This window comes from Dendrobates tinctorius, unplaced genomic scaffold (genome assembly GCF_039654945.1).
Source record: "Dendrobates tinctorius isolate UK_male_01 unplaced genomic scaffold, ASM3965494v1 ptg000060l, whole genome shotgun sequence".
Taxonomy (NCBI): Eukaryota; Metazoa; Chordata; class Amphibia; order Anura; family Dendrobatidae; genus Dendrobates; species Dendrobates tinctorius.
Window position 1 is genome coordinate 29,494,424 of NW_027361728.1, and position 15,581 is coordinate 29,510,004.

Below are 15,581 nucleotides of genomic sequence, written 5' to 3' on the forward strand. Positions count from 1 at the left end.
TGGGACAGAACGAACAGGTATGGCATTTTTTTTTATTTTACTTTCATTACAGGAGAGCAAGGGCTTCGCTGGAATTAGGCTTTAAAATAAAAATGGAAAACTGTGTTTTTTCTTATTTCAAATAAAGGACTTTATTCTCACTGTGTTTTTATTTACCATACAACTGTAGGATTTGTAATGGATGGGTGACTTATAGACGTCTCTCCATTACTAAGCTATGGGCTTGATGTCACCTGACAATACAAAGGTGACATCAACCCCACAAATATGAACCCCACTTGCCACCACTACAAGGCAAGTTTTAAGAGCCAGGCAAAGTGCCAGAATTGGCATATCTAATAGATGTGCCTTTTCTTGGCAGATGCAGGCTTCTATTTTTAGGCTGGAGGAGCCAATATCCATGGCACCTTACCAGGCTGAGAATACTAGCCCCAGCTGTCTGCTTTAGCAAGGTTGGTTGACAAAAATGGGGGGACCCCACGTCATTTTTTAAATTATTTATTTACATAATTAAAAAAACAGCATGGGGACCCCTCTATTCTTGATAACCAACCTTGCTGAAGCTGACAGCTGAGGGTTGCAGCCCCAGCATTGAGTTTTGCCTGGCTGGTTAGCAAAAACACTGGGGAACCCATGCCATTTTTTTAAAGTTATTTATTTACAGCGCAGGAGCTGCAGATGAATACCTCCATCTCCCGCTCCTGCTCTCACTGTTATTATCAGCTGCAGGTGTCGGATGATGGGAGCAGTAGTTCCATCAGCTGACACCAGTGACCGGAGGTAAACTTTATACCTCCGATCACAGCTAAGTGCTCTCGCTGTCTGTTGACAAGGTGGGAACCGCAGCTCTCTGACCCACAGAGAGGATTTCCCTGCCAATCAGAAGTAGTGTTTGCCGCACTGTCATGCACATAACAGCGCAGCAAATACTGGATGTTCAGGCCCCCTATTCAAGTGAATGGTGTCCGGGTTTGGATTTATGTCTAGGTACTTTTCTGGTTTGTAACTCTTTGGCCGAACCCACCGGACCTGAACATCAAGGTGTCCGCACATCTCTAGAGAAGACACATCCACCAATATTTGTGTGCCTGGGATGAGTTGCAAAGAGCCGAAGTGTGGTCCTAGGGCATCAGATTTTTTTCAATGTTAGATAAGTCATAATTTTGAGGGAACAGAAGTAGGCCTAGGATAAAACCTTGCTGAATAAATGTCTAAGCATGCTAATAACTTCATGGGATGCACGAATTCACAAAATTAAACAGGTGACTCAAAAGCACCTCACAACTTGGAAAAAAAGCAAAACAATAAGTGTTACTTATATTTAACAGCTAGTCCATCCAGTAGTTCATGGAATGAACTAGGAGATGGACTTGCTATAAACTGCAAAAACTTTTATAAAAAGGAAACTTTAAGAAATACCTGAGTTTGTAATATTCTCAAAGTGCAGTATCCTTATTAATATTTTACTAATACATATTGCTTATGAATTTCCTAGGGTAGAAAATAAAATTTCTTGTGTCTACAAATGCATCCATTTTAACATACTCATGTACTCATGGAATTACTCCAACACTGTACCCTTTAGCTACTCTCTTACACTGATTTGTTGAAAAGTAGTGAAAACATGCGATTGACAAACCTTCTGTTGTTAGTGAGCCCATGGGAGTAAAGATGCGTTTAAACTAAATAACAAAAAGTTTAGCACAGTTACTTCGTCATGCACATCAAACAATATATTTTAGCAAAGAAACAATAATGCATAACAGAGCACCTTGTGGATTACCTTCCATTCGCTTCTGAATTTCTAATGCTATATCCAGTGCATTAAAGGGCAAAACTGGATCACTCGCTATTCGCAAAACCATTTCTGAGGTCAACTGAAAGAACAATGAAAAAAAAGACATTTGAAGAATGACTATTGCTACAATGTTTAAATATAGTCAAAAACACAAGAAAATTTTTTTATTTATAACAATAACTACTGCAATGAAAAATTCTCTATAAAAGTAAATAAAGGATGAAACATTTAACATGTTTTCTTAAATGCCTTTCCTTTCACATTCATTCTGAAATGTTCTCAACAATGTGCCCAAAGTGTCATGGTTTTGCAAAACTTGTTTGCTTTAGTCATGGATTTGAACAAGTAATATTAAGTGTTGCAAAAACACATTAAAACTAACAGTATATAAAAACAGGTATTAAATAAACATATGGCCCCTACCAATATCTTTCACTAATTAAACCAGATCATGAAATATAATTGTTAGTTTGGTTTCTAACCTGGCTGAATGGAACACTGCTTAAAAATTTAGAAACCGACCACTGTATAGTTGTATGGTGTAGATGTATGGTGTACTATTGACAAAATTGAATATTAAGATAGGTTTGCTAAAATTAATACACGTGCAGCTTTATAACTTTATAACTTCTTGATGTTATTTTTTTTAGCAGAGGAATACATATTTTTGTTTTGTATATCTTCCATTAAGAAAAATTGCCTAACCCTAAAAGTTAGGTCACTACCTACATACAGTACATGCACTGAATATAATTTGCTGAAAGAGCTAGCAGTATTGTTGAACCTACAATTTTTAAATGCAACAAAATAGTTGCAAATCAACCTTTGTAATATATATATATATATATTTTTTTTTTTAAATTTGAATTCCTCTTCTCTTCCATCGCCCCAATCCTCCTGTTTGGCAGCAGAGTATGGGGTCCTCACACCTACCCAGACTGGTCAAAGTGGGATTCAAGCCCAACAGAAATATTCCACCTGGAATTCTGCAAGCACCTTCTCCAAGTCCATCGGAGCACCTCCAACAGTGCTTGCCGGGCCGAGCTGGGCAGATTCCCTCTACACCTAACGGTTCTAAAGAGGGCACTGTCATTCCGGGCTCACCTACGTAGGAGCAATCCAAGCTCCCATCACCATAAAGCCCTGACACATGTAGGGGAAACAGAAAAACCAGGACCCTCGGAACAGCTCACCCAAACCCAACCTGACCAGAACACCAATCACAGCAACCTGACAAAAGCCGGAATCAGGAAGATGGTAGGCGAAGGCCAGGAGAGGTACATAAGTGACTGGAAGAACGACATCATCAGCTCACATAAACTGACCATGTACCAGAGTCTACAGAGAGACTACAGACTGGCTCCATACCTGGAGAAACTCCCGGACCCCAAAGACCGCAAGATCCTGAGCCGGTATAGACTCAGTGCCCACAGTCTGGCCATCGAATCCAGCCGACACAGGCAGAGCTACAAGCCCAGGGAGGAAAGTCTGTGCCAACATTGTGACCAGGAGGCCCTGGAGGATGAGACCCACTTCCTGCTACACTGCTCCAAGTACTCAGCAGTGAGGGACACTAACTTCAGGAGACTCTCACATCTCTTCCCGTATTTCACCACCATGAAGGAGGAAGAGAAAACATATATCCTGCTGGGGGAAGAAGAGAGAGCAGTGGAGATAGCAGCGCAACATGTCAGCAAATGTCATAGACTGCGAAAAAGAGAACTATGATATGCCATGGACTTCTATGGCCCCCACCCTGGATATGCCCCAACCCCCCATGAACCTTCCCTATGCCATGGACTTCTATAGCCTCATCCTGGATCTGCCCCCATGCCCCCATCCACCTTCCCTATGCCATGGACTTTTATAGCTCCATCCTGGATCTGCCCCATCCACCTTTCCTACAGCCCCTTCCCAACATCCCTACAGTCCCTATTCCTATTACCTTTTGTACACTTGCTTTGGCAAAACTAATGTGTATTTAGTCCTGCCAATAAAGCTTCCTTGAATCTTGAATCTCTTCAACAAAAATGCAGCTTAAGTTATGTATCCATAAAATACTATGATGGGAAGGAGCTACACATAGGTTCATGATGGGAAATAGATAGCACCAGCATGCAGTGTGATTGTGGGATGTACACTGTGTGGTTGATAAATTGACCTATAAAAATAGGTATTCAAAAGCTAATATGTGACAAAGATTACAAAAAGCAAAATAATGAATACACATTCACGTGTCTTTAGAAATAAAATGGGACAAAATAAGCCAGTAGTTTCACATACCAAAATTGAACACTTTTTTTTAAATGCACACAACTTGTGAGATAGACAGTTATTTTTAAATTTGTGGATTTTCAAAATCTTCCTTTAGGATGTACCAAAAGTTGATTGCCTGTATTACGATACAGGAGGTACACTTTCTGAGACACAGTCTTGGATTCAGGATTTTGTTTTAATTGCAAAAATAGCACTAAGGGGTCAGCAACTGGTTTGCTAAGTACAAAATGATGAATCAATTCTTAATATTATCCTCTTCTTTCTGCACACAAAACAGGTGCTCTGTTTTGAACGTTAAGAAATTATGGCACCAAGCGTTTTCCAATATTAGCCCTATTTTTAGAGCAGTTTTTTGAGAAGCATGAAAGCACATGTCCCAGCATCAGCAGAACTGCATGGTGCTATAAAACAAAATGGGCTGCAAGGATGTGTGTCGTTTGCATGGCCATGCAGGAACAGCCTGATATGCCTGGCTATTAAGGGCCAGCAATGAAAGTTCCAGCAGGAGCTGTACATTTTAGCATTATGAAATGCAATGGTCAAGCAGGAGGTGTGAGGTTGTCATGGCTGTGGCAGGAGCAGCACAATAGAAAGTTAAGATGCAGCAGGCCATGAGATGGTTATCCTGGTAGTAAGCCAATTTAAGCTCCCTTTTGGATGCTGGGACAAAAATCACCCTATAGTCATCACTTTCCTTCATGCTAACAATAGGTCTGCAGAGTGCCAAAGAATTGTCTCATGGCACATTGCATAAGAAGTCCTATACATGAGAAGCCCTTACATATGGCATGCTATCACCTCGAGCCGACTTGTGGAGGCTTCTCTATCAACAGCACATGTTGCATAACCTGCTTTAGCGATGAATTTAGTAAAGGCCGATGTGGTCCCAGAGGATGTATTTTACACTCCGCCATTGCTGTGAATTGCTAATGCCATCAACCTCCTCCCCAGGTTACTTCAACTACTTGTCATCATTAGAGTTGAGCGAAATGGGTCGAAAAATTTCAAAAGTCGCCGACTTTTGGTAAAGTCGGGTTTCATGAAATGAAACCCGACCCTAGGGTGAGGTCGGCCACGAGCTCAGTGACTTTAGCACCAAAGTCGCGCTTCAAAAGTTTGTTTTCCACCTTTTTCAGCCAATCAGGATCCACGGACACTGTGGGCAGCGTGATGACATAGGCAGGGGTCACCACCATCTTTGAGAAGAGCATGCAAGTCATTGGCTTGCTTTGGGGGGCGTCACAGGGGGTATAAAAGGGCGTGCACGCCGACCGCCATGTTACTCATGCTGATCTCAGAATAGGGAGAGCTGCTGCTGATTCTGTAGGGAGAGCGTTAGGCAGGGAAGAAGACACCAAAAACTGCTTCTGCTGCTAGCGATTTTGCCTATACAACACACCAGTCACTGTGTGAGCAGTGCAAGTGGAGGCTATATTTTGCAGGATCAGCTGTGTTGGTTGTTAGGCTGCCTTATAAGGCTTCCTGATAGCTGCATTGCTGTTTTCCCACTGCTCTGCAAACTGCTTTTTTAAAAGCAATCCAAATTTTTTTTTTGTCCTCGCGAGGTACTGAGCGTGCATTTTTTCACACCATACAGCGGTGTATGCTCCTCACACAGTACCGTGTAACGGCTGTTATCACGGCCACAGTGAAGCTATCTGTGTGTGACTCTGTAAGGATAAGTCGAGGAAATGTTCCGTTCTTACAGACCTCCACCTTCTAGTTTTGTCTGATTTTCAAACAGTTAAGTATATTTGCTGTTTGATCACATTCAAAACTATAGAGCGACAGCGTGTGTCAGTCCTTATACTTAAAAAACACGGAGTTTGACAATTTTACGGACACCGGACAGCGGTGTACGTGCACGCTCCTCTCTCAGTACCGTGTAACGGCTGTTATTACAGCCACAGTGGAGCTATCTGTGTGTGACTCTGTAAGGATAAGTCGAGGACATGTTCCGTTCTTACAGACCTACACTCAAGGGAGATTCCTATTCTGCCCAATTCTATATACACCTTGTAGTTTGTCATACACTAGCCAATTTCTGCCTGTGACATAGCGGTGTGATATTCACTGGGCTTCACACAATCCAACAGTGTCCACAAGTGTGTTCAGAAATTCTACATCTCCCCTGTCCTATAGTGACATTTTTCACACCTGCGACATTGAGACTGTGACATAGCGGTGTGATATTCACTGGGCCTCACACAATCCAACAGTGTCCACAAGTGTGTTCAGAAATTCTACATCTCCCCTGTCCTATAGTGACATTTTTCACACCTGCGACATTGAGACTGTGACAAAGCGGTGTGATATTCACTAGACCTCACACAATCCAACAGTGTCCACAAGTGTGTTCAGAAATTCTACATCTCCCCTGTACTATAGTGACATTTTTCACACCTGCGACATTGAGCCTGTGACATAGCGGTTTGATATTCACTGGGCCTCACACAATCCAACAGTGTCCACAAGTGTGTTAAGAAATTCTACATCTCCCCTGTCCTATATACACCTTGAACCTTGTTTTACATTACTATATAGTTTGTGGGATTTTGTGTACATTTTTACCAAAAATGAGGAAGGCTAGTGGAAGAGGCCATGGAATTGGGCGGGGGTTGCCAGCTGGTAATGATGGTGTTGGTGGTGGATCTGATGGTAGTGGCAAAAGCAAAATAGGACCGAATGCAGGAGGTGTTGAGCCTGCGTCATCGTCTGGCTCCACAAGGCCTCGAAGGCTTAGTTTTCTAGGAGTTGGCAAACCGCTTTTAAAGCCAGAGCTTCAGGAAAAAGTTTTGGCTTACATTGCTGACTCAGCCTCCTGCTCTATCGCCTCCTCTTCTGAAGTTTCAAAAAATAAAAGCACTGAGTCGTCATTGGATGCTCATGTTCATGAACCACACCTTTCCTTGTGTCCTTCACCCCAACCAAGATTGAAGGATGACGCAGGCCATACAACTGATTACTCCATTGAGCTGTTTTCACATACCATGCCTGGGTTATCAAGTGAAATGATGAATTACCCAGGCCAAGATGAATCTGACATGGAGTGCACTGATGCACAGCCACTGATAGATGATTCTGCTGGTACATTCACTCAGAGCACTACATTGTCCTCCCAGTGTAATGAGACAGATTCTGACCCTGATGAGACTCAGTTGCACCTTCCCGCACACTATACCACCATACACGGTGACACAGAGGAAGGTGCACATGACATTGAAGAGGAGGTGATGGATGAACCAGTTGTTGAACCAGATTGGCATCCATTGGGGGAAGAGGGTGCTGCTTCTAATAGCTCAGATGAGGAGGAGGAGCATCCACAGCAGACATCGACATTGCAACAGCTGTTATCTGGCAGGCCCGGAGCACTCCAAAGACAGGTTCCAAAAATCAAAAGAGTTGCTGGACAGCTTGTCCAGACGGTCAAAATAGCACAGCGTGCTTGGCCGCAAAATGTCTTCCAAAGTAGGAAGAGTGCAGTGTGGCACTTTTTTGAACAAAATCCTCATGATCAGGCCAAGGTTATCTGTAAGAAGTGCGCAAAGACCTTTAGCCGAGGGAAAAATCAGAAAAATTTGAATACCAGTTGCATGCTTAGACATTTAACCAGCATGCACTTGCAAGCGTGGACACAACACCAAACCTCAAGTACCACATGTGCAACTGATCACAAAGAAGGTAGTCAGCAATGCTACATTGTTTCCCCCACTGTAAGCCCACCGGTTAGCATAGCAGCAAATGATGAGGTGTCGTTGCAAGGCCAAAGCAGTCAGGGAATCCCACTGTTATATCAACGAAAGACTGAATCTAGGCCATCAGAAAGAACACCAACTCAATCACCATCATCAACCCTCTCTCAGTCCGCCTTGTCCACCGCTAGTTCCACCATATGCAGCTCTCAAGTCCAGCTCACCCTCCCAGACACTATGAGTAGGTCAAGAAAGTACTCAGTCTCTCATCCACGTACACTGGGTTTGAATGCCCACATTGCCAAACTAATCTCGTTAGAGATGATGCCCTATCGGTTGGTGGAAAGCGCAGCTTTCCGCGAACTCATGGCCTATGCAGTACCACGCTATGACCTACCCAGTCGCCACTTCTTCTCTCGCAAAGCCATCCCAGCCCTCCACCATCATGTGAAAGACCGCATTGTCCATGCACTCAAGCAGTCAGTGAGTGGAAAGGTGCACCTCACAATAGATGCATGGTCCAGTCGGCATGGCCAGGGCCGTTACGTGACCATCACTGCGCACTGGGTTAATGTGGTGGATGCAGGGTCCACAGGGGACAGCGGTGGTGGGACAGTGCTGCCTAGCCCACAGTATAGGAAACAGTTGGCTGTAGGCGTTCGACCCTCCTCCTCCTCCAGAAGCGAAAGCTCGTCCACAGAGCGCAGTCGTACGAGCACTCCATCTGCAGCTGACACTGTTGCACACGAGGTGTCCCCCTATCAAGCAGCTAGTGGAAAGCGTCAGCAGGCTGTGTTGCAGATGATGTGTTTGGGCAACAGACACACCGCGGAGGTGCTGGCCGAGTACTTTCAGCAACAAACTGAGTCATGGCTGGGCAGTATACATCTTGAGGCAGGCAAGGTAGTTAGTGATAACGGCCGTAATTTTGTGGCAGCCATAGCCCTTTCAAAACTCAGCCACATACCTTGCTTGGCTCACACCTTGAACCTGGTGGTGCAGTGCTTCCTCAACAATTATCCGGAGTTAACAGCCCTGCTCCAGAAGTTGCGAAGACTGTGCGCGCACATCCGCCGGTCGCTTGTACACTCCATTCGTATGCAGAAGCTGCAGCGATTGCTCCACCTTCCCAACCACCGCCTCATTATCGACATTGCAACAAGGTGGAACTCCACCCTGCACATGGTTGAGCGGCTGTGCGAACAGAGGCAGGCCATAATGCATTTGTGGGAGGATACACGGCCAGGCACTTTGAGAGCAGACATGGAGTTGACAGGTGTGCAGTGGTCGAAGCTGAAAGACCTCTGTAAAGTCCTTCAGCGTTTTGAGGAATGCACACGGCTGGTAAGCGCAGACGACGCCATCCTAAGCATGAGCATCCCACTTATGCTTCTGCTCATGCAAACTTTGACGCACCTTAATGAGCAGGCGTCTGCAGCCAATGTTGATGAGGAGGAAGAGGAGGAGGGAATCCTTGATGACATTCAGCCATTGTCTGCTCAGGGACCTCTCCTGGACGAGGTGGAGGAAAAAGAGGAGGAGGAGGATGATGAAGGGGATGATTACTTAGGGGAGGAGGATGCATCTCGTGGGGCAAGTGAAAATGTTGACATGGCAAGGTCTGATACAGGGTTTGTGGGTGACTGGAGGGATGTGGATTTGCCAGAAAGTGCTCCTCCAACCAGCACCGGGAACATTGGCCCACATGTCAGATTATGCCTTGCAGATCCTAAAAAGGGACCCCCGCATTGCCAAAATGATGAACGATGATGACTGCTGGTTGGCCAGAATCCTGGATCCACGCTATAAAGGCAAATTACAAAACATCATGCCACAGGAGAACCTTGACCTAATATTGGCTAATAAACAAGCAACTCTGGTAAACCGGTTGGTTGAGGCATTCCCAGCACACAGCAGCGGTGATGGTTCTCACACGAGCCATACAGGCCGGGGGGCAGCTTGGCAGAGGTGTTCGTGGTGCACACAGCAGAAGTGGCATTGGAGACAGGGGTTTCATGACAATGTTGTGGACTGATTTTTCAAGTACCGCTCACACAACTGGTAATACTGCATCGATGGAAAGTGACAGGAGACAGCAGTTGTCAACTATGGTTACAAACTACTTTTCCTCCCATATCGATGTTCTCCCGCACAGGTCATTCCCCTTTGACTATTGGGCCGCTAAACTGGACACCTGGCCTGAATTGGCACAATATGCCTTACAGAAGCTCGCTTGCGCAGCTGCAAGTGTGCTATCGGAAAGAGTCTTCAGTGCAGCTGGATCAATCCTGACAGAAAAAAGGACCCGTCTGTCAACCCAAAATGTGGATGATCTAACCTTCATTAAAATGAACCATGCATGGGTTGACAAGGATTTTGTCCCACCTTCCCTTGATGACACATAGGTTGCCAGAAAAATGGCTTCCTTTGGTCCTCTCCTCCTATTCCGTGAACTTGACCTATTTCGCCTTTTGCATCAGCTGAACGTCCCACATCAACATATGCCACTTTGTAAACCGCCCTAACTGGGCTGCCCCCCCATGGCCGGGGTCACCACCTAGTGCACAAAATCGTGTGAGTGCTGTTGACCTGGACAGGTGGGTAGGCCGACTCTTGGGCGCGGGCACTGCCACAGGGTCCCTCATAGTGCAATCAAGTGTCTCTGACGGTGTTGGTGCACACCCGCCGTCAGACACACCGCCGTACTATGAGGGGCCCAGTGCCAGTACCGACGCCCACGAGTGTGCCCCCTTGCTTGGGCAGGGCCCCAGCATTTACAATGTTTACCTCTCCCTGCTCCTCCGCTGTGTAGTCTGGGCTGTCAAATCTTTCACTGGGACTGCCACTACAAATTGATTGAACTGAAAGATGATGGTTAAGATGTAGCTATGCCCTGTCATGCTGGCCGGGCTCTAGCTCCAGATGATCAATGACTTCCATTTCTTATGGACGTCGACTCACAATGACATGCAGTGGTGGTTTATCATCAGCTTTCACAGTTTTCCTACTCACAAACGTGTGACATTCCGGCGCACATTTCAAAATGTGCCCTCTCATGCCAATCAAATAGAATCGCCTACGGCCTGTGGCTTCTGTCTTTTGCACTCCAAAGTTACGTGACAGATCATGATAGCCAGTGAGCACCATGTTTACATCGCTCCCTGTGATAAAAATTTGATTGAGATGAGTAACAGTGATGGAATCAACGGAAGTGCGATACAGCAAGACATTATTCACAAAAAAATGTTTTCACTGTCTCAACACACAAATTAATTGAGGGTCAGCATCGCCTATGAGAATTGTGACGGAAGTTTTTCCCGTGAATAGTAATTCCTAGATTTCTGCAATCACTAGCCTTTATGTCAGTAATTGTATGCATCTCATTTCCTGTTGCGGAGAGGCTGGACTGTATTACTGAGACAGAAATTTATATGAAGATTTAAAAATAACACCAAAAGTATATAGTTGTGTACGCCTCAAATGCATTTACTATTTTCCACTTTTTAGATTGCTGTGTAATCCATACTGAGAACATGGAGATTTTACATGTTTAAACTATGCTATATATACCTGCTATCCAGTGATAAAATACCCTTTCTCAACTTTGTACAATCTGGTCAAATCCATACTGGGCCTGAGAACATCTGAGTCTGCCTCCTGATCTATAGACATATATTTTTAATGTGTAAACTAGGCTACATATATACGTGTTATCCGGTGAAACTGTACCCTTTATCAACTTTCTACAATGTTGTTGAATCCATACTGGGCCTGAGAACGGCTGCCAAGCTGTTAAGCAAGCTACAGCACCTGTGGTTTGGACACGTAATTTTTTCAGGAATGACGGTTAGGCCTAACTCCGGAATTGCGGTTGACCTGAACTTACTGGGAAATCATCGTTCGCGGGGAATAATCTGAATCCCAGATCCCCATCACTAACGGAGTTCAGCAGGTTATCTGCACCTGTAAGCGACAAAAGCTGGTCCTTTCAGTGCAGCGTGCATGCAGCCAAGGACATGTACGGGAAAGCTAGACCTGTTATTGCTCAATCTCACGTGCCAGAGCCTCGCTTATCCCTCTAGTAAGCTTGATGCGTACTGCGGGGGCATGCCGGAGTCTCGGTTGTTAACGGAATAAAGCTGAGAAATCACTAGCACAACTACAAACACACATACCACACCACACACAGAATCGACAAAGCTTTCAAAGTGTGCATCTTTTCTTTAGGTGGCATGGTTGTGGTTTCCCGGGTGTAGTCCAATTAAGCCACAGGCTCCACTCCTGGTGGTGCCCTTTTGGACATTCCTTTAAGTTTCAGCTTTGCAATCATACTGCCCCCGGAAACCAAAAACTTTGCCTTCATGGACGCTGTTTGGAGGTTCGTGGGAATAACGCCGCCCGATCAGCAGTCGGCATATGGGTCGCCCTCCCAGGGCTGTGGGGTACTCGGTACCGGGCCGGTGTCAGTGGGATGTGTCACAGCAGCGGTGACCCGGACGGTGGCCCTGGGCACCCATGTAAATGGCATGGTATAATGGTAAAGAGTTTATATAGATAGTTTGACGCCACCTGTGGTGTTCGGCAACATAGATGTTCGGCCGACGCTGCATGCAGATCCTCTGGGACTGATGGTGTTGTGCAGCAAAGATGGTGAAGCTCCCCACAGGTGGAGCTGGAGTCCCAGGGAAGTGTAGATGTAGTGATGGGGAAAGGCACAGGTGGTGTAGGTGCTGGTACCCAGATGTAGCGGTGCTGGAATAACTGTAGGACACCAGAGCGTGCAGTTCCAAAGCTTTACTCACAGTCTGCAGGTTACACAGATGCCTGCCTCCGTGCTGTGTCCTCCGGGTCAGAAACTCAGCCAACCTCCGGGACCAAAATGGAAAGCTCCGCCAACATGTACCTTCCTGAATGTCTCCTTTCTAGCGCTTGTGGGGGAAGCACTCACAGGACCGTGGTTCACTGAAGCGCCTCCTGTCTAACAGATGTTCCTCAGACTTTACTTGTATGGCAGACAGCTGTAGCCTTTTCCTTCTGGCTCCCACACGTCGATGCTGGGGCCTCTGAGCCTTAGTTGGGTACAGAGCATTTATAGCTGCTACTTCCCCCGGTTTCTGCTGCAGGAACATCAGTGTCCCTACAAACTCGGAGACCGGAATCGGGACCATGCGCTCCAGCTAGGAGTGAGCCTTAACTCTGCTCATCCTCCAGCTCCCCTTCTCACGTCCACACACTTCCCCTTCCCTGCACAGAGTGCCCTAACTTACCTCCTCCTGACCACAGGGAGCAGCTCCTCGGCAGTCAGGTTTAAAGGTCTCCCTGCTGGCCTGGAGTGGGAAATGTGTTGTGTGTTGGTTTCACTGCTAGAGAGATCCTTTGTTGCTCCCAAGCTTGACAACACACTCCCTAGGAGGAAGGTAATGCCACAGTGGCGACCGTACTCTTGGGGACGCCACAAGTGCACTGAGGCCCAGCCACTGCTGGATGATGCTGCTGGTACATTGACCCAGACCACTACATTCCCCTCGCACTCTACAATGCCAGAATCTGACCCAGAGGAAACTCAGGTTCCCCTTCCCACATACTATACCACCTTACATGGTGACAAAGAGGAAGGTGCAGATGAAAGTGCAGGTTCCTTGAGCAGGTGGGGGGCATACTCATGGGCGATGGCACTGGCACAGGGCACCGCATAGTAAACAAATGTGTCTCTGCCGGTGGGAGGGCCTAAACAGCCAAGTGCAGTGAGATGGAAGATGGGGACGGCAAGGAGTTCAGAGTAGTGCAGGGATTCCCTAGCAAGGAGACTTACGTAATTGTTTTCAATGTTGGGGCAGCAGTTTTTGGGGAGCTCTATTCTCTGGTGAATGATATATGGGGCCCACCATACACTGGAGCATTCCAAAGATGGACATCAGACACTGGAGCAGCATTTACAGGGCCCATTATACACTAGAGCAGTAGAAATGGGGTCCATTATATATGGAGCATTATTTGGGCCCATAAGACAGTGGAGCTTCATCCATTGGGACCAACATATACAATAGCATTATGTGGAGCTCATCATATACGGTTTGAAACATTATATGGGATCAATGATTCCATATGGAGAAATATATGGGCCTCATTACTCTGTATAGCGCACTAAGCGCTGGCCATAATACTGTATGGAGTTATATACTGTCCATTTTTGGAGGTATTGGAGAATTTAAAATGGATATCAGTCATGAGATGTAATAAGTGAAGTATTTTTCATTGTACTATACTGCTATTTCTCTGCCGTATCGGAGCATCATGAGTTGTGGTATGTGTTAAAGGGGCGCTCTTTGGCCCCGGGCCCACGAAAACCTGGAGCCAGCCCTACCCCCCCACAACTGTAGCCAAATAACCCCCATTTTTCAATGCGTAACTAGTATTATGAAGTAAATTAAGGTTGACAAGCTTAAGTAATAAGAATTGATGCTTTTGGCATTCAAATGGGCACTGTAGGTGTGTTTCCTGTCCTCCTCTCACTGCCGACTTTAATTCCCCATTGACTTACATTGGGTTTCGTGTTTCGGTCGGACCCCCGACTTTTCCCTATAGTCGGCCGATTTTGCTCGACCCGACTTTTGGAAAAGTCGGGTTTCATGAAACGAAACTCGACCCTAAAAAACCAAAAGTCGCTCAACTCTAGTCATCATCATTGTCACCCATGAGTTGGCTGACATTTGTCTCTGTGTGTGAAATGGCATCACTCATTGCACCCTCCTGATTCCCACCTTAAGGATTGACCTTGCGCAGAGTGCTACCACTGTGAACAGTGTTCCTACCACATTAGCTTGCAGAGCCTGAAACACAGCATTAGGATCATGTTGCCCATTTCCCCCTGCACCATGTCTTCCAGGAACAAAGGCTAACTGTTCATGACTTCCAAAATATCAGATAGAACACGTTTTTCCACTAGACTATGTTACTTTGCCCAAAGGCATCTGTGATTTAGGCTACTTATGGACAGAATAGAAACAGGTGTCATTGACAGATTAGAAACTTTGCTCTGCACAATATTCACTGTTATGGCAATGAAGTAGGTGCACTGAGCAAAACCCATCAAGGTTGACTATGCAGAGAAATAAAGAGCCTAAAAACCAATTAATGCAGTATTTTTAATGAAACTTAATTGTAAAAAATGATTTTTAGTAGTGATGAGCGAAAATGCGCAGTTAACGTCTTATCCGAGCATGCGCGAATGTTATCCGAGAATGTGGGTGTGTTCGTATATTATGTTGGAGATTTGCAACTGTTAGACAGCCTGAACACATGCGGGGATAGGCTGCTTGTTAGGAAATCCCTCATGTGTTGAGGTTTTTTAACAGACACAAATTATGCAGCTGTGGTGACTCAAACTAATATAGGAGCAGGCCTAGATGCTCGGATAACACCCGAACATGCTCGAATAAGATGTTATCCGAGCCCGCTCATTCATCACAAATTTTTAGCACCAAATATATGAATTTAAGTAAACAAATGCTTCCAAAGGTGAAATAAATTGTCTTCAGAGGTGGACCATATCTTTAATAAGCTAATATAAAATAATTCCCATTACGATATATTTGAGTTAACATTGTGAAAAGGGAAGGGATCATAAAAAAAAAATGAAAAAATCTGTTGCTTTAATTTTGTCCAGCCAGGGTGCAAGTGACAACGTACCAACTACAAGTCATCTGACAAATGAATCCAATAAAAGACTGTCCTGTCGTCGCTTGTGGCCCCGAAGAGACACTATCAGAATGGCAGAGAATTCCAGTAGAGTTATATTGTATGTATTTCTAAAC

General features: G+C 45.4%; 1 protein-coding gene across 10 annotated transcripts in view; it reads right to left on the reverse strand.

The window, feature by feature from the left end:
• The window catches only part of NAALADL2 (N-acetylated alpha-linked acidic dipeptidase like 2), a 1,451,400-nt gene that overhangs the window by 67,701 nt on the left and 1,368,118 nt on the right, over nucleotides 1-15,581 (reverse strand). For 9 of the 10 annotated variants that reach the window (XM_073578823.1, XM_073578822.1, XM_073578821.1 and 6 more), the window contains one exon: nucleotides 1,772-1,877. In XM_073578823.1, coding sequence (XP_073434924.1) covers nucleotides 1,772-1,877 — 106 coding nt within the window. The remainder of the gene's footprint in view (nucleotides 1-1,771; nucleotides 1,878-15,581) is intronic. The other variant, XM_073578816.1, reaches the window with a different exon arrangement.